General features: G+C 44.9%; 1 protein-coding gene across 2 annotated transcripts in view; it reads right to left on the reverse strand.

Moving 5' to 3' along the window:
• Nucleotides 1–632: 632 nt before the first annotated feature.
• WDR93 (WD repeat domain 93) overlaps nt 633–26,751 on the reverse strand; it is a 41,599-nt gene continuing 15,480 nt past the window's right edge. Inside the window, exons 6-16 of one of the 2 annotated variants that reach the window (XM_029239540.1) lie at nt 24,700–24,738; nt 21,691–21,775; nt 18,006–18,177; nt 16,294–16,364; nt 15,634–15,720; nt 14,461–14,580; nt 13,917–14,130; nt 12,057–12,120; nt 9,993–10,149; nt 9,430–9,631; nt 633–990 (exon numbers count right to left, since the gene is read on the reverse strand). In XM_029239540.1, coding sequence (XP_029095373.1) covers nt 891–990; nt 9,430–9,631; nt 9,993–10,149; nt 12,057–12,120; nt 13,917–14,130; nt 14,461–14,580; nt 15,634–15,720; nt 16,294–16,364; nt 18,006–18,177; nt 21,691–21,775; nt 24,700–24,738 — 1,311 coding nt within the window. In that variant the 3' untranslated portion in view covers nt 633–890. The remainder of the gene's footprint in view (nt 991–9,429; nt 9,632–9,992; nt 10,150–12,056; nt 12,121–13,916; nt 14,131–14,460; nt 14,581–15,633; nt 15,721–16,293; nt 16,365–18,005; nt 18,178–21,690; nt 21,776–24,699; nt 24,739–26,751) is intronic. The other variant, XM_029239541.1, reaches the window with a different exon arrangement.

A 26,751-nucleotide genomic window follows, 5' to 3' on the forward strand; every position in this document is an offset into this window, starting at 1 on the left:
GGATGGGGACACAAAAGCAGCTGCGGTCACAAAACAATGTAAGCGTTTGGCCTTGGTGGGCCGTCTTGGGGGAGGGCCGGAGGCACTAACCACTTGCAGTTCTCAAAGGTACCACACGGTGTCCTCGGAGAGGCAGATGTAGGCCTTGAGCTGCAGGGGACTCCTCCACCCAGTTTTCCTGGGAAGGACAGTTTCTAGAAAAGAAAAAGGCACTTCTCCGCCCTCTTCCTGTGCCCCCAGGTCCCCCAGCCTCCTCTAGGGTTCCCAGACCAGAAGGCAAGAGGCAGTAGTGGCACAGTTCCTGCCTGCCTCCTCGCCTGCCCCTACTTTGCCTCTCATACCTGTGTGACCTCAGGCAGTCACTCAACCTCTCTGAGCCTCAGCCTCTCCAAACTGATTCCATAAGGTTATGAGACAGCAAAGAGAGGGAAAAGAAGTAGGTGGAGAGAAAAGGAGGCCACACAGTAGCTGGGGTGGACTGGGCGTCTTGCTCATTTGAACAAAGTGTCTCCTGGTCCTATGAGGCAAGTGGTCCTCACAAGGCCTGAGACTCTGGCTGACATCATTGCCTGGGCCCTGCTGGGGGTCTGGACTGGGTGGGAATGAAGGTTACACACCACAGCAGCTTTGGAGTCTGGAGACAGTATCGCTGTTTATTTAGGTGACACATCTGCCCGCCTGAGGATTCCGACAAGTGGCTTAGTGGTTGAAGGCCCCCCAAACTGGGCCTCTCCCCTTGATGGCTCTGCAGAGGTCCCAGACTGCAAGGCTAGGCCCCTTAGGCCTACTGAGCTGCAGCCCTTTGTCACTGTGTCTCTTGACCTCACAGCATTCCAGGGCAAAGCCTGCCTGCTGCCAACCTTTTCAGAGAGCCCAGGGCAGCAGCCCTGTCACTTGTTGAGGTTCTCTCTTTGGAGAAGCGAGGAATACCTCCGAAGCCGGGTCCAGTACTCCTGTTCTTTCACCTTGTTCTTCACCAGCTTCCGAAACCTGTGGGCCACACAGTTGATGAGAGGAACCTGCTTTGCTCTACGTTCCCCCCAACCCTGCCCCGGGGGCTCCTAGGTCCCCAGGGCAGACCCTGACCACCCTGGGCTGATATAAGAAACTCTCCAAATGACACATCTGCTTCCTGTCTGTGTTCTCAGGACTCAGCCTGCTGCACAGAAGGCACTCGAAACAGCTTTACTGAAGGAACAATATAGGTCTAGCATCCTAAACTAGGAAATGTACAGTGATAAGAGGCATGGTGAATTTACAAACTAAAAGTCTGTTTGCAGGACCAACGTTAAATACATCAGAATGCCAATAGTTACACTTAACAAACATTCCTTGAGCATCTACTAGCCACCGGCACTGGTGGACGTGTTGGAAAGATCAAAGTGACTAAAACAGCCGCCCCTCCCCCCCAGTTTAGTAAGAGGGAGGAGAGGAAAAGAACATTTGTAACAGGAGGCATTTAAGAGCTGTAGAGGTAAAGTGCAGAGAGCAGCACTCCCTGCTTGGGGAGTGCTCTCAGAAGTTAAGATTTTTGAGTTGAGTTTTTTAAAAAAAAATACTAGGTTTTTAAAAAATAACAAATAAATGCATAGTCAGTGTGGAAGAATCAGAGAAGCCCAGGGTCTCCCCTCATTCTGCACGTCGAGCTGGCCACAGCAAGCAGGCAGGAGGAGGCCTTCATTCTGGGGAGAGGATGCAGGCTGCTGCCAGCTTTCTGCCTCTGGTTCCTGAGTGAGCGACGTTTTAAAAAATGTTTAAAAGCTTAGGGCAAACGGGAGAAGGGACCCTTTTGTGGGGAAAGACAGGGACTGCAGTTTTTTGCGGCTCTGCCTATGGGACAGTCACATGGAGATGTCTGGTACACAGTGCATTAAAGCATTTTTTTTTCTTTAACTTAAAGAAGTAACCTATGCTTTGCTTTTAAAAAAGAAATCAAGGATACAAGTGAGTATACAATTAAATCTCCTTCTCACCTCAGATCCTTATTTTCTCTTCCCAAAGCAACTGTAATTAACAACTCCTTATAAATCCTTGAATACTGTTCATACACACAAGTACAGACATGCATAGAATCTTTTTTAAAATTTAAATGGAAGTGTGCAACACACTGTTGTGCCGTCTGCCTTTTTCACTGAAAATGTATCCTAGCAGTTGCTTCCAGGAGGCACTCAGATCTGCCTCATTCTCTTTCCCTATTGATGACGCTTGGAGATTCCAGTATGCAGTGTGTGTGTGTATATATGTGTGTTGCGGGGGGAGCGGATGGGCAGGGGGCAGGCAGAGGCTATGCAGGTTAGAAACTCAGGCCTTGGCCCCTCACTGCTTGTGTGCAAACCCAGCTACTTCACTTATAAGGTGCTGACCCTGGACGGGCAATTTGACCTCTGTCTTCCTCGCTGTACTGTGGGGATGATAATAATCATAGTAAGAAACAAGATATGCCACAAAGTACTTAGCATAGTACCTGGCACACAGTAGGTGCTCAGTAAAGGTTAATTGTTTTTCATTTTTTAAAATTGAAGTATAGTTGATTTACAATGTTGTGTTAAAGACTGCTGTACAGCAAAGTGAATCAGTTATACATATATATATATACATTCTTTTTAAAATATTCTTTTCCATTATGGTTTATCACAGGATATTTTTTTAAAATATTTATTTATTTATTTATTTAGGCTGCCCCGGGTCTTAATTGCATAACGCTGACTTCTTAGTTGCAACATGCATGTGGGATCTAGTTCCCGCAGGAATCGAACCTGGGCCCCGTGCATTGGAAGTGCGGAGTCTTACCCACTGGACCGCCAGGGAAGTCCCTATCATAGGATATTGAATATAGGTCGCTGTGCTATATAGTAGGACCTTGCTGTTTATCCATTCTATATATAAAAGCTTACATCTGCTCACCCCAACCTCCCACTCCATCCCTCCCTCAACCCACTCCCCCTTGGCAACCACCAATCTGTTCTCTATGTCCGTGATTCTGTTTCTGTTTCATAGGTAGGTTCATTTGTGTCATATTTTAGATTCCACATATAAGTGATATCATATGGTATTTGTCTTTCTCTTTCTGACTTACTTCACTTAGTATGATAATCTCTAGTTGCATCCACGTTGCTGCAAATGGCATTATTTTGTTCTTCTTTATGACTGAGTAGTATTTCATTGTGTATAGGTACCACATCTTCTTTATCCATTCATCTATCGATGGACATTTAGGTGGTTTCCATGTCTTGGGTATTGTGAATAGTGCTGCTATGAATGTAGGGGTGCATGTATCATTTTGAATTATAGTTTTGTCCAGATATATGCCCAGGAGTGGAACTGCTGGATCATATGGTAATTCTATTTTTAGTTTTCTGAGGAACCTCCAAACTGTTGGCTGCACCAATTTACATTCCCACCAATAGTGTAGGAGAGTTCCAGTAAAAGTTAATTATAATAATACTATTGCTGCTACTAAGTAAGTGGAAGTAAAATTGCTGGGCAGAGGGGTCAGGACAACATGGAATCAGTGAGCGACCAGCCAGGAGGCAGAGCATAGATGGAACTAGGGCAAGTTTTAAAAGGAGGACTGAAAATAAAGTCATTAATCTGTTCGAAGAAGATGTGGGTGACTTTTAAAATATAATGTTGGAGTGTAGAAGGGCTTCCTCTATGATCTAGTAATAAATAATGGCTAACCTTTACTGAATGTGCCAGGCAATGTCCTCTGAGGAGATAGGACTGTCACTGTTTTACATATGAGGACACTGAGGTCTGACCTGTCACACAGCTAGAGGCTCTCGTCTACCCCTCATCGCATTGCAGACTTGCACCCTGCATTTGAGGCTCTTTACAACCGCCCCTCAGCAAAGCCTAAGGGAGAAGATGGAAAAATACCAAACTTCTGTTTGGCTAAACAAGCAACCAAAATTACTCCTATCCAAAGACAATGCAGGAAAAATTATTCACAACATATTAACAAAGAACTCTTAAAATCGAAAGAAAATGAACTCACCCGTAAGAAAAAGACCCAGGTGGGGTCACAGAAGGAGAGAGACATACAATAGATGTAGCACATAGATGCTCAACCTTGTTAATTTCCAAATTAAAATAGTAATGAGCTATCAATTTTTATCCCTCATTTCTTGGCCAGTATGGGGAAGGGGTGAGTGTGCAGAGTGAATCCACCGTCTCTGGAGGGCTGGTGGGTACAACTATCCCAGTTCAAACATGCCTACCCCGTAACTCTGAAAGTCCACCTCTAATTTACCCTACAGAAATACTAGGAAAAACTCACAAAAATGACTGGTTGAGGATATTGTCTGGGAAAGTGGGGCCAGAGTAACACCCATGGTGAGTCTGCAGTGGGCTGGGGTGCAGATGGGAAAAGAGGACACAGGAGTGGGGTGTGGACTGATTGCTGGGAGCCGTGCTCTGGGGGGAGGAGAAATAAGGCGGCTGCAGAACTGGGAAGGCGCTTGCTTGTTTTCTAACGTGGGAATGCGGTCGGGACACATGCCTGTGATTAGGACAGTGGAGGGGAAGAGGTCACCAACCAGATGGACAATAAGGTCTGGGTGTCCTGGGGGAGGAGATGGCCTTGGGTATGAACAGGATGCCTCTTTCTCTGCATCAGGAGGGAGACAGGGGGTGGGGGTGACCCAGGAGACCCGGGTGAGAGGGCAGCCAAGGAACTGGCATGCTCTGGGAAGTGGGAGGTGAGGTTATCCACCAATGGCCAGGGCAGGGGTGGTGGTAGCCGCCTGCCACGTGACTACCCTTGGTAGTCAGTGCTCAGCAGTGAGGAGGGACAGGGGAGGCTGCCTGTTCATGTGAGGCTGGGCGCTGACTGTCAGGTGCCCCCTGGGGAAAGCCCTCTCTGGAGACTGAGACAACCTCCCTCCACCATCAGCAAGGAAAGGGTTTTCCTTCCCATGATGGCACAACAAATGTGACTGCTGTCTATTGTTTTGAAGCAATGTGTGTGCATACATTTCCAAAGAGATGGACTGTCCATCTGCAAAGTGGGAGAGGAGACGGAACATCTGTAAGGCCTCCCACAAAACCTCTGAATTCCAGTAGCCTGATGGCATATGCACATTTGGGATCTATGAGTCTATAAATAATTTTCCAGGGATTCATCCCCTTGTTTCTCAAGAAAGGCAAAGGAAGGTTAGGATAGGCCCACAGTTTCCCTCCCAGGGATAGTAAAAACGGGGGTGGGGTGGGGTGGGAGGGGATTCCTCCTCCACCCTCAAGGGAAATGTCACCTGGTGTCCATACAGGGCCTGACCCTCTCGCCAAGGGGGCGTGTGCCCTGTGGAGCTGGGACTGTTGGGTCAGCCCAGAAGCCCACCTTCTGCTTGGCCACAGGGAACAAAGGGGGCAGGGGGGAGAGAGACAGAGAGAGGCATTTTGTTTCTGTCAGCTTCCTGTGTCCTGAAATTTCTGTCTTGTGATCAGAAGTCTGACCCAGCTGAGATGGCAGATACTACAACAGGGAGCGGAGCCAGATGGAAATGGTGCCCTGGAGGCCCAGGCTGGATGGGAGCAGAAGCCAGGCCTGCGGAGGGGGTGGGGTGGGGGGCACATTGGGTGCTCTCTGGGCTCCTTTCAAAGTCCTAAAGGCAGGCTTCTTCACACTGGCTATTTATAAAAGTCCCAAGTGCAGGTTTTGCAAAAACAATTTGTACAGACTATCGGGAGTTTGAAACTCTGAATCCATTGCCTTAAAGTTTCACCTAGTTTTAGGGCCAATGGAAACTGTTTCAGACACAAGGAGTAAATAGAGAAAAAAAAAAAAAGATAAGATTAAAATCCTCTGACATATATGGTTATGTGTGAGAAACGATAGTAAAATGTAAATGACAGAATCTAGGTTGTGGGTATGTGGATGTTTACTGACTTTTTTCAAAGCTGCTGTATATTTAACATAATAAAATGTTGGAGGCGGGGTACTCTTTGGAAAAGCCCCAGGTGTCAGACCTCAGAGCGAGCAGAACAGGAAGAGCCTTCTTTAAATCAGTGTTTCCTAATTATCTCGGACCCAATTCAGAAAATGGGTTGCCGTGAGGAATATGATTTGAATACTGTGATCAGGCCCAAGTAAATGTCCCCTCAAGCTAGGCCTGCCCCAACCGCACAGTGCAGCCCCTCCCGGCTCCTGCTGTGGGTCCTCGGAGCCAGGGAACATTTTCTTGAGCTCTTCCCCTCCCCAAGCTCCCACTGCCCGTTTAGCCCCAGCCTTGTCCCTGGCCCCCAGCGCCCCACCTGGTCAGCCCTGCTGACTCCAGCCCTCCTCCCTGCAGAAGGTTCCCTGGGAGGCAGTCCCCTCCACCCGACCCGGCCTCTGGGGTCCCTCCCGGGGAGGGGTTGGGGTGTGGGACCTAGGGGCTAAGCTGTGTTGACAGGGAAGAGAGGCGGTTGGGAAGGGGGAACTGGAGGGGTCCCTCCCAATTCCCACTGGGGTTCCAGAGACTGGAGGAGGTCAGGGCAGAAGGGACTGTCTTCTCATGAGAGCAGACCCAACCATAGTGGGGTGGGGAAGGATATTATAGACACCTTTCCCACGGAAATTACATAGACATTAAAAACCACTGTGACAAGGAAGTTTTTCTTAAAATTAAAAAGTCATTAAGTTGTATTCTGGAGTGACATAAAGCCAGATTACAAAAGTGAACACGATCTCAACTTAGTAAAAATGCTAAGGATAAAACCTTAAGGATATGTACTAACACATTAATGACAGTGCTGGGATTTGGGGTGATGGGTTGTGGGTTATTTAAATTTTCTTCTTTGTATTGTCCTGTTTCCCAAATTTTACAAGTGTATATATATATATATATATATATATATATATATTTATATTTATATCTCAGAAATAATAACATTTTTTACAGTGGGGAATTGCTCTGTTATGGTAGTAGTTCTACATGTGAAGCAACCTTATTGGGCTAATAGCAGAGTTCAGCAGGTGTCTGAGTGGTAACGTCCACCTGGCACCCTGGTTGAGGGCGGGAAATGTCAGTTAGGGGCTGAAGTGTCCTGAGTTGCTTGGGCCCTCGGCTGCCAGCCAGGAGGTAAGATGCCCAGAGCTGGAGCTGCTGGCCTGTGATCCATTCCCACAAGGAGGGCAGCCAGTTGGCTTTTGGGTGAAGTGGAGAGGCTCACCCTTCCTAGGCCAGTAAAAGGAGGGGGTTCCACAGAAAGGACAGAAATGGTAACACGCTCATTAAACAAGTTCTCTGAGCCTCATCAAACAAGAGTACCAGAAAACTCCACACCATGACCTCCAACCCAGGAGAACGGCCCCACTACAGCCATGACCAAACCTCACACTCTTGACTTTTTTTTAAAACCAGTATTTGAAATTTTCCAAAATCATGCACATGTTTGATAGAAAAGCCGCAAAGAGGAAAAATACAAAGAAAAAAATCACACATGCTCCATTACCCAAATATAGCTATTGTTACTAGTGGTGTGTACATTTATAGTGTTCTTTTACTCAAAATCAGGATTCTACTGTAAATAATATAATCTCTCTCCAGCTTTTATTTAGAAAAATTGCAAACCTATAGAAAAGTTGCAAGTAGTACAACGAGCCTTCACCTAGACTCACCAGTTAGCATTTCCTCTCCCTCTCTTTCTCCCTCTCTATATTTTCCTGGGTTTCAGCAGTTGTTAACATTTTCTCTTTCTTTCTGTCTCTCTCTACAAATGTTTTCTTAGACCACTTGAAAGTAAGTTGTAGACATCATAATACTTGACCCTTAAATTCTTCAGCTGCATCTCTTAAGGACAAGTCAAATCATCAAGGGTCAAAATAAGAAACTTCCAGGTGAGGGATAGCTGAGCATTCTTGGTAAATCTTTAATCAGGGGAAATGTCAACTGACCCCTTCTTCACTGTCCTCCTCCCCCAAGACCCATGGACCATATTCCCCTCCTGGTGGATGGGCGTGCTTCCCCCCATGAGGTACTGGAAGCCGCCTTAGCAACACACCACAACCCAGGGAGGAACTGAATGCGGTGGTAAATGTAGTCACGGAGGAGAGCTGTGGTGCCCCCTCGTGGTGATGTGTACAATCCTCCCAGGCATGAACTTGAACTCAGAGGGGACCCATCACCATTTTTGTATCTACCATTTACTGAGCGACCACCCTGTGCCTAGCACTTTACGTGTATTTTCTCACTGAATACCTACAAAGCCTGGAGAACAGGTATCATCAAAATGTCCAGAACACAGTCTGGCACGTAGTAGGTGCTCAATAAATATTTTTGAATGACTAAGGAAACTGAGGCCTTGAGAGGCTAAGTAACTCACCCAACGTCTCCCCCAGTTAGTAAGTGATAGAGTCATAACTCAAATCTGGGACTTCCCTGGTGGTGCAGTGGATAAGACTCCACGCTCCTAATGCAGGGGGCCCTGGTTCAATCCCTGGTCAGGGAACTAGATCCCATGTGCATGCTGCAACTAAGAGTTCGCATGCCAGAACTAAGGAGCCAGTGAGCCACAACTAAGGAGCCAGCGAGCTGCAACTAAGGAGCCCACCTGCTGCAACTAAGACCCAGCGCAACCAAAAGAGCCCTCAAATCTGAGTATCTTAGCCATTTTACTTCGTTCCTCGAGGGACACTGAGACCCTGTCAGGGAAAGCCCACCAAAGCCCCCCAGCTCTGTAGTGGCAGGTGGTGTGAGAGTTCAGGGCTCCACTGACAACCCTCTTCCACCTGACAGGTATGGTCAGATCATGGCAGAAATTGTCAATAAGAATTTGAAAACCCCTAGAAGTTTGTTGTGGATGGATTAGAAGAGACCCCTGCTTCCCCAGAATGTACTGAGTACCATTAATGATGCTTTTATAGGAGGAAGGAACACAAGCAGAGTCCCTGTGAGGCTGGGGTTTACAGAAAGGGGAAGAGGAAAGATGTATCACATAATCGTTTATCTGGATGACGGAGAGAGGAAAGGGGTCTTAGACTAGGGGCTGGCAAACATCTTCTATAAAGGGCCAAATAGTAAATGATTTAGGCTTTATGGGTCACAGGGTCTCTGTTGCAGCTGTTCAACTCTGATGTTGAAGCACTTACATAAGTAGATGAGACATAAAGCAGTGGGCATGATGTGTTCCAGTGAAACTTTATTTACAAAAACAGGCAGTGGGCCAAATTTGGCTGTAGTTTGCCAACCCCTGTCTTAGATGACTGTGTCTGATAATCCAAATATACTTAAAAAAAAATTGAGAAAGCAAAAAGAAAAGACAGTCTTGACAGGAAGAAAACACCAACTTGCAGCCCCTCTTTTCTTACCAGCCTGAATTCATTACTCCTTTTCTACCAGTCTGAATGGGATTTGAATGCCGAAAGGATCTTACCATCAAGCAAACCACTATTCCTTAGTCCAGAGACAACCCCAGGTGCAGGGAGGAGATAGAGACCCAGAACTCTACCTCTTTTGGAAGAAATTCTCGCATCTTTCCTCCAAGGGCAACACCTGGGGGAAAGTTGTGTCATCCAACACATTAGCTTGAGGAATGGTGCAATTTCTTGAGATTTGTTCCAGGAGTGGGTAGGCCTCAAAATTAAAATAGAAAATAGAATTTGGGATGTCCTCGGCTTGGCTGGCAGATCCAATTTCATCTGGATGGTCTCCTGGGACGAAACAGGAACATCGTGTTCTGTTAGTGATCCCTTTCTCTGTGGCCTTGTAGTCTGGGCGGGCATGAGGGGCTGCTCTCTGCTTACAAAGCCGGGGTCACTGGGGTTGAGCTGTGAGGGGCTCACTTGATCTGGAGGAACAGGGGCCCAGAGAGGAGACCTTGTCCGGCATTTTATCTAAGTGCCAAGTGAGGACTCAGCGGTGGTGTCCTGCTGGCCTGTGGTGGATGGGATGAGGCGTGGGGAGGAGACTGGGTGGGGTCACCCTATGCTTTCTGAGAGGACTGAGAAATTCAGGGAAACGGTCAGCAGGCCACAGGTCTGGGCAGCAGCCCTCACGATCCCCCTTCCGTACCTCGGAGCAGGAAACACGGGTGGTGTAAAGACACGACAAATACTGGCTTCCAGGGGACCGCCAGGTGGTAGGACCTTGGGGGAGCAAAGGCGCAGACAATCTGCGGCTTGGCCACATCCATGAGGTGCACAGAACCATTGCTGGAAAAGATCAGCACCTGGGAAGCAAAGAGATGGTGAATGGGGACTTCTCCACTCTGTCACTCACCTCCGTGTGAAATAAGAACAGCTAGAAATAAAAAACAAACGGAATTTTTTCACTCTTGGCACCCAGCCTCTGGCTCCAGCCAGACCATTCAGGGGACAGCAGCAATGTGCGTGTTTGCTCCTATGGAGCCTCCAGAAGCAGCCGGCTGGCCCCAGGGCTGTGTCTGTTCCTGGCCCGTCCTTCCCCCTTGGCCCTGCTTCTCTTGCTACTTCCCCCTCCATGCGGCCAGGATTCAGTTCTGCATCTGTGCCATACCCTTTCCTCCCACCTCCTCGGGGACCGTTCAAGCCAACGGCCGCTCCTGCCCTGGGTTGGAGCTGAGACCTCTCTCCTGCTTGGGCTCTTTCCTCTCTGTAGGTGAACATACTAAACTCACCGCCATCTTTTTAACATATTTTTTTTTTTTGCGGTACGCGGGCCTCTCACTATTGCGGCCTCTCCCGTTGCGGAGCACAGGCTCTGGACACGCAGGCTCAGTGGCCATGGCTCACGGGCCCAGCTGCTCCGTGGCATGTGGGATCCTCCCGGACCGGGGCACGAACCCGCGTCCCCTGCATCGGCAGGTGGACTCTCAACCACTGCGCCACCAGGGAAGCCCCTCACCACCGTCTTTAAAACCCCCCTTGACCCTACATCCTCTTCCCGCTGCCACACACTCAGACGTCTGAGAGAGCCTCTCCTCGCCCTCCCTGCACCCCGACCTCCCTGCTGTCCCCCTTGCCATGGACACTGGTCTCCACAAAGTACTTGGTTTCTCTTCAGCACAGGACACTGTGCTCTTGCTTTCTTCCAGTCCTTCTCCCTGAGCCGCCAGGAGCCCCCTCCTGGTTTTCCTGGGGCGCCCCTGTCCATCACTTCATGAGCTCATTTTCCCCGTCCCGGAAGACTTACAGTGTAAGTGATGGTAGTGCCCCTGGGAGCCTCTTCTATATGCACCCACTCGCAATGGCCAGCCGTGCTGCTCCCCATGGCTTTAACTACCGCTAACCGGTTGCTGAGCACAGAATCTACTCTTTCAGCCCTGGACTCTCTCAGAGCCTCCTCTGGGGGTCCTGTAGGCCCCTCACTCCCGGCAGGACCACACAGGGAATCACAGACTTTCCCTCCAGGCCTGTGTTTCCTTCAGTGGCCCTGTAAGGATTAGAGAATCGGCTCCACAAGCCGAGAGCAGCCTCAGTGCCTCCCTGTCCTCTGGCTGCAGCCCAGGCAGCCCTGAGCTGTAGGCCCGTCTCTTCACTAACACCGCTCCACTCACCGCCCTGCCTTGGACACAGTTGGAGCTCCCTGGCTCCAACTCCCCTCTAAGCTTCAAGCTGCATCCCAGACAAGGGCCCCTGTGCCCCCAGCCCCCAGCCTCTTCCCTCTCCACACCCCACAGGGGTCTGATCCTGCAGCTCCTTGAACTTCCTGCCGGCCTGGGACACAGTGTTCTCTCGCCTCCATGGTGCTGCCCTCTTGGTGCCCGTGGCTCAGCTCACTGTCCATCACTTCCTCACCACTGGCCTCTGCAGGTTGAGTTAGGAGGCCCCTCTCTCCGTTGCACAGTATCCTTTGCATGATATATCACAGCCTTTTACAGGTTCTAGGGCAGCTGCTTGGGGGCTCGCCTGTCTTCCCAACTCAACTGTGAGCTCCACGAGGGCAGGTGCTTTATCCTTCATGTCTGTGCCCAAAGCTAGTCTAGTGCCCAGCACACGATAGGCCTTCAACAAATATTGGGTTGGCCAAAAAGTTCGTTCGGGATTTTCTCTAACGATGGGAGGTAAAACCCGAACGAACTTTTTGGCCAGCCCAGTATTTTTGGAAGGAATAAAGAATACATTCACTAAAGAGGAATGAAGGGCCTGAGGAACCTACCATGCCGGGTAAGGCTTGGACTGGGGCCACTGCACAGATGGCTTCATCCAGGTGCTTCACAGGCCTATAGGAAACAAGACACACAGACATCCAGACTTGAAGACTTTTCAAGTTTTGCTATCCTCTCCTAGGCATATATCCTGGAGAAATTCTTGTCTATAAGCATCAGGAGGTATGTCAGAGATGTTCACAGTAGTGAAAACTGGGAACAATCTAAATAAATCATTGGTAGGAGAGTGCTTAAGTAATTGTGTTACATTATACAATGGGATACAATATAGCAACGAAAATAAAAGAGCTGGAGCTACATACAACATGTATGGCTCTCATGAACCATATCACAAAGCAAGTTACAGAATAAATAGCATTGAAAAACAAGTTGGGGAATATACATAATATGATTCCACTTACAGGTCCCCTAAAATATGCACAGCTAAACAATATACTGCTTGGAGATACAGTCATATGGATGTGGTTAATTCTTAAAGGAAAACAAAGAAATGATGAATTTAGGAAAACATAAATAAGTAAATTTAAAAAAAAAGAAAAAAGGGACTTCCCTGGTGGCGCAGTGGTTAAGAATCTGCCTGCCAGTGCAGGGGACACGGGTTCAATCCCTGGTCCAGGAAGATCCCACATGCTGCGGAGCAACTAAGTCCATGCACCACAACTACTGAGCCTGCGCTCTAGAGCCCGTGAGCCACAACTACTGAGCCCACGTGCCACAACTCCTGAGCCCACACACCTAGAGCCTGTGTTCTGCAACAAGGGAAGCCACCGCAATGAGGAATGCGCACACAGCAACAAAGAGTAGCCCCCGCTCACCACAACTAGAGAAAGCCTGTGCACAGCAATGAAGACCCAGTGTAGCCAAAATAAATAAAGTAAAAAAAAAAAAAATGTGGTAGATTGAAAAAAAAAGTAGACATAATATTTGGCAGCAACTCCCACTAAAATGGTGGAGTCTATTTTTCTGCTGCTTAAATGTGGGTGTGGCCAGGTGACATGCTTTGTCCAGTGTCAGAGGCTTGGAAAGCATCAGTGAACCTCGCTGGCAGGTGGGAGCCCTCAGGCTACCAGGTGACGGAGCCTGAGATGGCCTGCAGGAGAGGTCGAAAGGAAGAGCGCCCCGGCCAACAGCTGCCAACTGCCTGATACGTGAGTGAGGCCGGCTTAGACATCCAGCCCCTAACCGAGCTGCCAGCTGCCCGAAGGCACCTGTGAGAGCCAAGGCGAGACCAGCCCATAGTGCTGACCTACTGCATCAGAGACTAAACGCTGACTGTTTTCTTAAGCCATTAAGTTGTGGAGTGGTTTGTTATATGTAGCAATAGATAATTAAAAGGTGGTTAACTTGGAGGAGGAGAGAGAAGGATGTGATCAGGGAGAAGCACACAGAGAGCCTTAACTGAATTGGTGATGATCTATTTCTTAAGCTCGGTGATGGGTACAGTGGAGTTCTCACCCTCCCCCATATGTATGCTAAATACACCCCCTCACACATATTGTACAGATCATTTGCCTGCATAAAATTATTCACAATTTAAAAGAGAGAGAGAGACCCTTGGAGAAACTGATAAAAAACTTTTGGCAGAAATGACCCTCTTCCTGGTCAGGTGGGATATGAAAGATGTCATTTGTGCCATCATACTATATATATATATACATATATATATATATATATATATATATATATATACACCCACATGTAAAAGACATTGGTGTTCTTGAGAAGCTCACCGGGAAAGTGATGACTAGAGAGAAAGTGGACTCTAGGCTGAGAGATTGTCAGTTTTTTACCATTAAATAGCATCATCTGTCTGGTAGATCATGTACCCACCCTGCCCTCAAGCCACTGACCTCTCCACCAGCACACTGAGGGTGGGTCTTTGGGTCCCCGTGGCTGCCACCAGTTGGAGAGAAGCATCTGTACACAGTACCACACATTTCATTTGGGATTTCACTGGCCCCTCGGGATACATGTTCTGTCCTTTGTGGACTAAGAAGTATTTCAAGAAGTGAATGCTTTGGCAGAAACACCTTTCAGGAAGAGCGATGACCCCAAGAGAGAGTCCTGGAGAAAGTAATGGCACAAGCAGGTCAGAAAAGGGGGAAGAGGGAGGCAGCCATGGGCACAGGGTCTGTGACCAGCAAGAGTGTGAGGGACGTGAGGGCAAAACCAAGCAATGAGCATCCCCCGAGGGTGAAGGCAATAAACCCCAATGTCCGAGGGGAGCCCCCTTCAGGGGGACCCCTTCTAAGTATCTGGGGGAACCAGACCCATGGAGGGGGGCAGGGTCAGCCCTGGAGCGGAGGGAAGGAAGCTACAACGCAGCCAGGTACTGACTCTAGCCATCAAATGTGTATCAGAGGGACGGCAGTATTAGGCAGCGGTGGGGCTCACCTTTGGCTAGGTCCCACAGTGTGAGCACACCATCCTCGCAGGCCAGCACCAGGTAGGAGCAGCAGCAGCTGAGCTGAGACACCACAATGGGTGCAGCACAGGGCCACACACCCTCGGGATCTAGTGGGGAGGACACCGCTCACCAGGCTGCCCCGGGGCCCCGCCCCCACCCATCACCTCCACCTGGACAACATGAGACCCAGACTAGTCTGCCTGTCTGGACTCACCATCTCTCTCCTCTCTGTGCAATGCTGTCTCCTTCCTCAGGATAATATATATAACAACAAGTTACACCATTATTATACTACAGCTGACATTGAATGAGTACTTACTAGGTGCTAAACAGCGTGGTAGGCACTTTAATGCATCATTTCATTTAATTCTCACAAGGATTCTATGAGGTGGGTCCTGTTAGTACCCCTGTCTTACAGATGAGGAGACTGAAGCAGAGAAGTAAGTGACTTGCCCGAGGTCATATAAGCCTGGTCAGTACAGAAGTTGAGATGAGAAGCCAGGTTGCCTGGGAGAGGGATGGAAGGAAAGAAATTCTTCCCTTGTGAGTTTTTAAACTTTACTTCTGAGATATAACTCTGAAGTACAACATAGTGTTGCACTTCCAGGAATTCTCACAAAAGTGAACTTGCTCATGTAACTGCCTCCATGAGTTTGTAAAAAACAAACCACCACCACCCATATTTCCTAAGTGCCTTTCGATTTCAAAGAGCTTTCACATACAGAAACTCTGAATTTTGCTATTCACAACAAATGCATGCAGTGGATAACAATGGTGTAGTTGAGTAGTTTTCTGTTTTGGATGAGAAAATGGGATTGGGGTGTGAAGTGACTGGCCTGAGACTACACAGTTCGCAGATAGCTGTGCTGGGACGGGCCCTCTGGTGCCAAGCCTACCTTCTTTTTACCTTCGTTGTCTAAGGAGCCCTGTGGACCTGATGGGGCTCTTTCCTTATGGACCTGTCATCTTTAAGAAACATGACAGTTCAGAGACAGAGCCTTGGGGTCACATGACAGCTGCCAAGCCACCCACTCTGCCTGCACAGCTCTGGTCCCCTAAAGCCACGCTGCTGTGTCAGTCACGTGCTCTCAGCTAAGCTGAAGAAGGACATGTTCTCAGAGCCCTGAGCTTAGGCCACTCCCATCTCGGCAGTAAAGTACCAACTTTATCCTTCAGCGTTCGGTTAAGTGAATAGAGGAAGAAGTTGTGACTTCCAGTCCAGTGTACGCCAATGACACAGGCTACCCCTGGGAAAGAAGAGAGGAAACGGGCATTACATAAGGAGTCTGGGTGGCCTTTGGTTTGTGTGAAGGGATTTGCCCAAGAGGAAGTCAGTTTGAAATGGTTCATTCTAATGGGCAGCACCCAGCTGAAGGGTGAGCTTCCAGATGAGGGTCTGGGCACCCCCCAGGAGGGCTGTTCCTAGGGCCAAGTCGCCTTCCTGTGCAGGGAGTGCAGGGAGGATGGTCACAACTGTCCCTCAGCTGCTTTCACATCTCCTAGATAATTCATGTCCACTTGGCTGTCAGTGTTTTAAATAACATTTTCTACAAAAGGAATTCATATCCAGAAGCAGCCTGGCAGGACGTGTGTGCACACTGTCCTCTGTGGCAGCTCACTCCCTGAAGACAGTGCCAGCCTCCATATCAGGGAATCTGGGCTCAGGGGTCACAAGTCCAACCAGAAACCATTAAGCTGCAGCTGGCAGCCGACTTTCCACTTCATTCCCTCCCAGCAGGCAGGGTGTGCTGTGCAGAACTTCTCTAGGAGGGCTTGCCAAGCATTCCCCCAAGGTGACGACCTGCTTCACGTTCAGTTACCTGGGGGGCTCTTAACTTCCACTGGCATTGCAATTATGCAGCTAGGAAGGAGGAAGTGGAACGCGGCCATACTGGGAAAGAAAGAGACACTGGTCAGAGCCATGGCAGACTCCTTGGCAAGGAGAAATGCTGGCAGAGTCTTGGTAGTAAGACCAGAAATGGGTAGTTCAGATGGACCTTCCCAGGAGTTCAGGGCCACGAGGCAAATCACATTCTATGTGCTGGTCCTGGTGAGGGCAGGGTAGGTAGAGCAGTGGAAGTTATTCCCAGGCCGGGAACAGCACCCAGCGTGGGCAGATCCCTTCCCCAAGGGATCTTGGGGAAGATCCCTTAATGCCAGACTTGGGTGAAGTGCATAAATGCTCCTATCCTGGGAGCAGTACAACCAGTGTTGTGCTGATAAGTTGGCACTCTTAAAAAAAACCAAAAAAAACCTGATTTCCTGATTTATAGGGTTTGTAGCTTTTTGTGGTATAAATATTCCCACTATGGACAGTTACCAGTGGTTTAATGACTGGCTTGCAAAATTCCTAAATACCTTGCTGGGCAGCACAGCACTGAACCTTACTGGGTTCCAGTTCAGGCCTCAGGTAGTTTCTGTTAGGGCCTAGCCCTGGGACTTTGTGTGAAGTGAGAAAATTCAAGGCCCACTTGACGGCAAGATGAGAGGTTTCACTTCCCACGTGAAGCAAGGACATCCCTGAGACCCACAGTAGCTGTGAGGAGAGCTGGTTCCTGAACCTGCTCCACCAGATACTTCAAGGACTTGGGCTCAGTTTTTACAATCACTGAGGCCTACCTGCTGACCGAGATTAGAAAGTAACGTTTTAATAATTACACATTAATGTATTACATTTAGAAAGACTGGATGCAAATGGAGAAAAATATTAATAGTAGTGACTTTTATTTCCCTCTTGAGGATCATCTGTGCTGTCTAGATAATCAGGAAAACAATTTTTTTTAAGGAGACACTATCATACAAAAAATTATAAAATAGGGAGTTCCCTGGTGGTCCAGTGGTTAGGATTCGGTGCCTTCACTGCCATGGCCCAGGTTCAATACCTGGTCAAGGAACTGACATCCTGCCAGCCATGTGGTGCGGCCAAAAAAAAAAAAAAATTCTAAAATAAACTCTACTTCTCATCTCCATAGATGTCTATGCCTTCTTTAAAATCTGTTATCAGCCTTTGTTTGAGCTATATTTAAACAATCTCCATACAACTTTTTTCTAAGGAATTTCTTCTTTTCTAAAAAAATTTAATTAACGTATTTATGGCTGCGTTGGGTCTTCGTTGCTGTGCGCGGGCTTTCTCTAGTTGCGGTGAGCGGGGGTTGTTCTTCATTGTGGTGTGCAGGCTTCTCATTGCGGTGGCTTCTCTTGTTGCGGAGCATGGGCTCCACGTGTGTGAGTTCTCTAGTTGTGGCACACGGGCTTAGTCGCTCCCCGGCATGTGGGGTCCTCCCGGCTGGCCCGGGGTTCGAACCCGTGTCCCCTGCATTGGCAGGCAGATTCTCAACTGCTGCACCACCAGGGAAGTCCCTCCATACAACTTTTCAAAAGACTTTTCTGAAGTTCTCAGAAAAGTCCCCCAAACCATCGAGAGCTTTGAGACCTTGAATTAATTCAGGTCCTTGGGCTGATTCCTGCGTGCGCCCAGGGAGGAGAAGCTCCCAGGGCAGAGGCGTTCTAGCTGGGCCCCTCCATGGCTCACCTGAGCAGCTCCTCCTCCCACTCCCCATCCAGGTACTTCCTGAAGGTGGCGTTGAAGATTGCCGCCTGCCGCTCCCACTGACTGTCCTTGATGAAGTGATTCTGCCCAGAGCCCAGCCCACAGCAATCCTCTATCTTTGCAAAGACTTCCAGGGGGCTTTTAAATGTGGTACCTAGGTTGAAAATATTCCAGAATTGGTCAAACCATCTGACTTCCTCCTTCCTGATTTCCCCCTTCTCCTCCATGCTTCCCAATTTCCTGCAGAATCCCTCGTCCTCAGAAATCTGTTCTTGCTTTGCCCAGGTGTTCAGTCCTCTTCCCAGCCTCTCCTACTCCACCAGCTCACGGAGCACAGGCAAAGGGCAGCTGCTCCCCTCCCACTTCTCCATCTCCATCCCACCGCCATTTCCTGTTTCCAGACTACAGAATCTCCAGAGGCCAAGGACATGTTCACGAGTCACTAGAGGCCTTAGATCACTGTTGCTGTCTCCCAGCCCAGCAAGGCCCCAAATCTGCCATTACTTGTGCTATTCAGCTGCTGCTGAGGACCTACATTCGACAGTCCCAGCGTCTTCCTGTGCTTACATTTATCCAACTACCTTCCTTTAAAAAAATCTCCTTTCTCTGCCAATCACTTTTCTTATCACTCTCCTTCCCAGTGACCTTGCATTTCCTTCTTTTTCATCTGCTCCTAAATTCACAGTAAAACTAAGTGATTTATTTTCTGGGTTCACAGCCCAACTTTCAGAACTTTTGAAAGTGCCCAGGTCCCTCAAGTTGCCCAGGAGGTCTCACTGTGCCCCAGGTCTCCTTCCCCAGAGGCAACCATTGTTATCAGTTTCTTGCATCAATTTCTAGAAAGAGGCCCCTTCTAGATGGCAATATATTATTATATTATATAATATATACAGTATTATATTATATTTTAAAATATGTATTACATGTACATTTGTATATATTTTATAAACAAATGATAGCATATATCAACTAGCAGTTCTCAGAATGTGGTCCCAGATCAGCAGGAATCTGGCAGGGTTAGACATGAAGGTTCTCAAGCCCCACCCCAGACCTACTGAAACAGAAACTCGGTGGGTGGGGCCCAGCAATTTGGGTTTTAACAAGTCCTCCAAGTGAGTCTGATCCAGCTAAAGTTTGAGAATTGCTGTCATACACTAGAACCCTTGCATTTTGACAACGTCTTAGGAGATCTCTTCATTTCAGTACTATAGATCTTCTTCGTTGTTCGTTGCTTATTTTCATTTAGTAAATCTTTTTCTTGTTGTGAAATATAACACATTCAGAAAAGAGCATAAAAATATGTCTTAATAAATTATTATAAAGCAAACATCTGTCTCTACTGAGGTCAAGAAACAGATTATCACCCCTCCCTAAAATCTTTCCAAGGGCCCTTCTCCAGTCATAACCCCCTGGGAAGAGCGGCAACCATTGTCTTGGCTTTTATGTAATCACTTCATGACATTTATTTTACTTTTGCTACCTAAATATGCATCTAAACACTACAGCTTTGTTTTGCCTGCTTTTGAGCTGTACACAATGGAATTACACAGTGTTAGCTCTATATGTACCCTCTTTTGCTTAATATTGTTTGTGAGATTTATCCATTTTGCTGTGTATAGCTGTAGTTTGTTCATTTTCATTGCTGTATAATATTCCATTAAGTGAACTAAAGTTTATTTATCTGTTCTTTTATTGATGGATATTTCGGTTGTTTCATGGTTTGGGGCTATTGGAAATCATGTCATTATTATCATTCTTGTACATGCCTCCTTGTACACATTTACTTGCAGGCCTATCAGGTATACACCTAGAAGTAGGGTGACCAACTCATTCTGGTTTGTGCAGGAGTTTCCCAGTTTTAGCACCAAAGGCCTCACATCCCGGGAAACCCCTTAGTCTCAGGCAAAATGATATTCTTGGTCGCCCTACCTAGGAGTGTAAATGCTGGGTCATAGGATATAACTTATCTTCAACATTACCAGATAATGCTAAACTGTTTTCCAAGGTGGTTGTACTGACTTTCATTGCTAACTGTAATCTATGGGAGGTCTGATTATTCCACATCCTTACCAACTTGGTATGATCAATCTCTTTTAATTTTAGCCATCCTGGTGGGTGTGGAGTGGTATCTCATTATGGATTTAATTTGCATTTCCCTGATAACTAATTATGTTGAGCACCTTTGTATGTGTTTATTGGCCATTTGAATAATCTCCTGCCTGTTTTATGCTGAATGATCTGTCTTTTTCCTAACAATTTGTAGGAATTCTTTATATAGTCTGGATGTGGACCATTCATAAGTTTTACATGTTTTGCAAATATCTTCTCCCAATACATGATTTGTTCTTTCATGCTCTTAATGATGTCTTTGGATGATTATAAGTCCTCAATTTTAATGTAATCAAACTTATCAACTTTTATTATATATAAGTACTTGAGTTTTGTTTAAAAAGTCTTTCCCTACCCAGAGGTCATAAAGATATTGACTTATTTTCTAAAAGTTTTATTGCTTTGTCTTTCATATTTACTTCTATAATTCATCTGGAATTTAATTTTGTATATCACGTGAGGCAGGGGTCAAGTTTCACTTTTGTTTCCATATGGACAACCAGCGTCATTTACTGAAATGACCATTCACTACTCTGTAGCACCACCTCTGTCAGGTATCAAGTGTCCATTTATGCTTAAGTTTGTCCTGGCCTCTCTATCCTGTTTTATTAATCTATTTTTCTATCTACTATTTCTATCTATTTATATTTCTGTATTTTATATATATTTCTATTATTCACTCATCTCTTTTTCTACCTTGTCTTAATTACTGTGGCTTTATAATAAATCTTGATGGAGCAAATCATATTACCATGTTCTTTTAAAAGAGTGAATTGGCTACCCTTGGTGTTTTGCATTTCTCTCTTTGTTTTTAATGGTTGTAAAGTATTCTGAGTGTACCAGATTTATCTAACCAGTCTTTTGCCTCTATAAATAGCACTGCAGTGAACATTCTTGTAGGTATATCTTTGAATATATGTGTGTAGGTATATAGGTATATCTTTGAATATGTGAATATTGAGAGGATAGACTCTATGTCCCGTGTCTACAGTGGACTTCCCCTCTGCTCCTCTTAACCAACTCCCACTTATTCTTCAAAACCTTCCCAAATGTCCCTTCTTCTGATAAAGCCTCTGCCTATTCCCTGGGCAGAGTTAGTTACTCCTTCCTGTATGTTTTCATGGCCCTGGATGTTTCCCATTGTTGCACTTATCATATCCTACTATGGTGGTTTCCTCCTATTCTCCCTTGGTACACTAGCAGCTTTCAGAGCACCGGAGATGTGTCTTACTCATCTTTGTGCTTGGTGCAGTATTGGCACTGATGAATGAACTAACACAGGAATGTAGGAATGAATGAACTCCACTAGCACTTGGGAAAGATGTCTCTTTCCTGATATCCCAATTCTGTTAGTTAACTGTATCCTTGTAACATTTATATTTTTAATCTTTAGGTCTCAGAGCTTATGAATTAAAAAATTACCTTCAGAACTATACTTGTCAATTAGGTATTGCTGCCAATAAATGGAAAAGATGGGAAATGTGGAGAAAGGCAGAGAATGAAAAAACTAATAAAGCAATGGCAAAAGGAAAGAAAGTATTCATTGAGTTATACCTACCTACAACTGGTTTGGGTGGTTTGATTTTCATTATGTAAACTGGAAGACTCAATTTAACATCTCCTCTAAAAGAAATGTTTATATCCTACAATAAAGAAAAGGCACAGCTAATAAGCCAACAAAGGAGATAAAACTGTATCATTAAAAACACTCATTTCAAAAGAAGGCAGAAAAAGAGGAATAAGGAAGAAAAACAGGTGGGACAAATAGAAAGTAAATAGCAAAGTGGTAGATTTAAACCTAAACATATCAATAATCACATTAAATATAAATGGCCTAAACACCCCAATTAAAAGGTAGAGATTGACAGATTGTATAAAAAGGCAAGACCCAACGATATGCTGTCAAAAAGAAACTCATTTTAAATATAAAGACACCAATAAAAAAAAAAGACACCAATATATTAAAAGTATAGAAAAAAGATACATCTTGTAAACTGATCAAAAGAAAGCTGGGGTGGCTGTATTAATATCTGACATAATAGATTTCAGAGCAAAGAATACTACCAGTGATCAAAGAGTCATTGAATAATGATAAAATGGTCAATTCTCAAGGGGACATAAAATTCTAAATGTTTAGGCACCTAATAGCAGAGCTTCAAAATACAGGAAGCAAAAATTCTTAGGTGTGAAAGCAGAAATAAATCAATCTACAATCTCACAGATTTCAACACTCTTCTCTCAATAATTGACAGAATAAGTAGACAGAAAATCAGTAAGAATGCAGAAGGGAAAGCAGTGAGGATATAGAAGACTTGAATAGCTTGGACCAACAACAACAAGAATACACATTCTTTTCAAGTGCACATAGAACACTTACCAGGATAAACCATATTCTGGGCATAAAACAAGTCTTAATAAATATGAAGGGTTTCAAATTATATGAAGTATGTTCTCTGATCACAATGGAATTAAGTTAGAAACCAATAAAAGGAAAAGAAAGATGTCTGGAACATCTCAAGTATTTGGACACTAAATAACATGCTTCTAAATAATCCACTGGTCAAAAAAGATATAAAAAAGCAAATTAGGAAGTATTTTCAAAAATGAGAATATAACATCAAAATTTAAAGGAAGCAGCTAAAGCAGTACTTAGATATAAGTTTGTAGCACTAAATGCCTGTGTCATTCTGCAAAGTTCGTAAGGTCTTGGTGTAGGCAAGGACACAGGAATGATAAAGGTCGTACATATGAATGATAAGGTCAGGAAACAAATGGGAAAAGAAGGATTACTCAAAAATATTTGTGTGGCAATTGCTATTTTAAAAGAATAGATAAAAGTTGATCTCTTCCTTGCTCCATTCACAAAAGAAACTCCCATGTGTATAAAAGAGTGAAATGTCCAAAAAAAAAAAAAAAACTATGAAGAGTATTAGAAGAAAACACAGGAGAATTTATTTATAACCTTGAGATAGACAAAGCCTTCTTAAGTGCAATGGCTGTAAAGAAAAGATTAAAAATTCTGATTATATCAAAATCTAAAACTTCTTTATAACAAAAAAGCACATAAGCAAAGTAAAAAGGGAAACAACAGAGTGTAAGAAAACATATAATAGGCAAAGAATTCACAGGCAATTCACAGAAGATAAAACCTCAATAGTCAATAAAAATATGAGATTAATGAAAATTAACACGAGATGCCATTTTGTTCCATCAGTTTGCACACACAAAAAATTAATATCAAATTTATCGAGGCTGTGGAGAATTACTGATTAAATGTAAATTGTCATGCCATTTTTGGAGGACAATTTAACAGTATCTACATTAAAACTAAAAACGCATATATCCTTCAGAAGCACTCGGGTATACAAAGAAGAATTTACAAAGATTTTCATTGCATTATATAAAAGCCACCCTCAATGGACAAACAGCCAAATAAACTATGGTACATCCTTAATAGGAATAGTACATAGGATGTCAAAAGAACACGGTAGGTTTATCGGACATTGCAAAACTTTGCCAATAAGTTGATTAGTATAAAAATGCAAATTTGTAAGAAAATATATATAGTATGATGCCACTTATATAGAAGAAAATTCCCATAAAATGAAACTATATTTTTCTAAATAAACTGATATCAGAATAAAAATACACACTAAAGTCCTAGAAAACACACACCAAGATAATAATGGTGATGACCTCTGGAGAGGGCTGCTCTATCTGAATTACTTGGCTTTTCCCAGAGTGATGTGTTCACATATTATTTGTATAATTTGAAACATAATGTAATTTTAGAAGGGAAAAAGGAAAGGACTCTAGAAAGAGACTTCCATTTGGAAGTTCACCACTGCCCTTCTGATAGGCCAGAATCCCAAGAGCTAAGCCTCTGGAAAGTATGGTATGCTCTCTGCCTCAGAGGGAGAGCCAGGAAGCTCCAGGGAAGCCACTCTGTTCTCTACGGTATCCCAATACAAAGACAACCTCCAACACCAAAAAAAAATCCCTCAGTTTGGTGGATTGGGCTGTTACTTTGGCAGAGGCAAATTGGATTTCATGAGGCCTGAAGTGTATATGATTTAGGGGTCTTTGTAAGAAAGAGAACACAAAAGTTTGAATACAAAATGCCCATGACCACCCTAATACCACTCAATCTGGGGGAAATTGTGACAGAGGGGAAGTTTGAGTGAGAAGAGATGGTGGTCTTAAGTGATTACGGTTAAAACATGTTACTTTTTCCAATTTTACAAAAGTATGTGGTCATGTGAACATACTGCTAGGGCCCCTCCTATGGCCTTGGAAGGGGCCATACAAGTGAGGGGCCCTGAAATTTAACCTCCTTTACCTTCAGGGAAACCCATCTCTGAACAAATGACTTGGGTCAATTATCCTCAAGGATAGGGGGCCATCTTCAAGGGAATGAGGCACAAGATTAAGTCACAGAGAATCTGAAAATAGTGCCCTGGTAGAACATTTTATTGGTATATTTGATACTTAAGGTAAATTTCAAATCAAAATAAAATTCTGACACGTAACTTAAATCTCTTTGGAGATTTCCTTTAAAGTTTCTTACCATTTCTAAATTATCTGCAGTCACGGGATCAAGAGTGTTCTGAGGAGAAAAACGAGAAATTAATTCACAATAGGTTTGGTATATGTTCTCCTTCTTCCTTCAATTTGAGATGCTCTTTCTTCCCCCCAATTATTTTCGTGAGATGTGAACTCATCCTGTAGACATTGAGGACCAATATTTGTGTGGTCTTCTGGCCTGCGGATTTTAACACATGATCCTTGTCCTCTAGGATCTTAAAATGTATTTGGGGAAACAAGAAATCATTAGTGACGTTAAGAGGAAATATGAGTAGAGGGGAGGAGATCAATTAGGAGACTACTACAAAAATCTAAGTTGAAGCGAATATGTCTGATTGGCAAAATATATCAGTGATGTTGACAATTATATTTAAGTAACTCTAAATACAATTCATAGGACACGAATTACCACTGTAACTGGCATTAGTTGATTGCTTCTCAGTGTATAGAAACAGTGAATTATGGCGAGAAACCACCCCCATTCCAAGGTGCTTCTCCCACTTGGATAATAAATTAATCCCTCAAAAAATGTATCTGTTGGGCACCAAGTAGGATACCATGGGGTTGGTTGATAAAAAGAAGCAGAAGCTATGGTCTTAACAACCTAGAAATTTATCATCTAGTTAGGAGAAAAGGACTTCCATGCACAACCAGATAGTATGTGAGAAGTGTCAAAGAGAGGTATAGAGAATAATTTCTGTAAGAGTTTAGAGGAGGAAGGTCTCTGGGCCAGTAACTCTCCCAGGGATACAAAATCACACCCTGCTATGAAGACATTCACTGGAGAGAAAAGGCATTTATTCACAGCCACTCAATGAGCTCGGCATCATTGAGTCTCAATCTTGGTCTCCTATATTAATAATTTCACTAATTCTTTAGCACCTAATACAGTAGTTTTAAAGGCATGCTCAATGAATATTTGTTGTTGTTGATTAAAAAAATAAGTGCACATCAGATAGATGAGAAAATTTTGTCTTAGGGACTTCCCTTGTGGCACAGTGGTTAAGAATCCACCTGCCAATGCAGGGGACACGGGTTTGAGCCCTGGTCTGGGAAGATCCCACATGCTGCGGAGCAACTAAGCCCGTGCACCACAACTACTGAGCCTGCACTCTAGAGCCCGCGAGCCACAACTACTGAGCCCGCGTGCTGCAACTACTGAAGCCCATGCACCTAGAGCCCATGCTCCACAACAAGAGAAGCCACCGCAATGAGAAGCCCGTGCACTGCAACTAAGAGTAGCACCCACTCGCCACAACTAGAGAAAGCCCATGCGCAGCAATGAAGACCCAATGCAGCCAAAACGGAAAAAAAGAAAAAAAAGAGAATTACATCTTAAAATAATATTTACTGAAAAACTATATTTTAAAGAGATGGCATGAAGCCCAGGGATCACATACAATTAAACTGAAATGGTAGAGTTCCTACCTTCTAAGAATAAATGAAGAATGCATGTATTCCTATATAGTGAGTCTCCTGCATACAAACGAGTTACATTCTGAAAGCATGTTCGTAAGTCCAATTTGTTCGTTAAGTCCAACAAAGTTAGCCTAGGTACCCAACTAACACAATTGGCTATATAGTACTGCACTGTATAGGTTTATAACACTTTTCACACAACTAATACATAAAAAAGAAACACAAAAAATAAAGAAAACATTTTTAATCTTACAGTACAGTACCTTGAACAGTACAGTAGTACTGGCTACATCTCCTCTGCTTTTACTCTTGCTTCTGGACATCCTGGGCTTGAAATAAAGATACTGTACTACTGCCCTCTATACAGTCCTGTACAGTAAAGTACACAAAAGCACAGCCACTTGTAGAGGATGCACACATGTGACAATGTATACCAGACATGTGAAGGCACGTTTGCATCTTTGAAAGTTCAAAACTTGAAGGTTCGTATGTAGGGGACTTACTGTATATTTAGAATAACCCTTTTATACCATAATCTGGGGAATTTAGTGGAATGGGAGACATGGAAGGATTATTTCAACCCAGGAGGGAAAAAAAATATATCTATTAGAGTCAA

Source organism: Monodon monoceros, unplaced genomic scaffold (genome assembly GCF_005190385.1).
Source record: "Monodon monoceros isolate NGI ecotype Baffin Bay Population unplaced genomic scaffold, NGI_Narwhal_1 Super_Scaffold_21, whole genome shotgun sequence".
Taxonomy (NCBI): Eukaryota; Metazoa; Chordata; class Mammalia; order Artiodactyla; family Monodontidae; genus Monodon; species Monodon monoceros.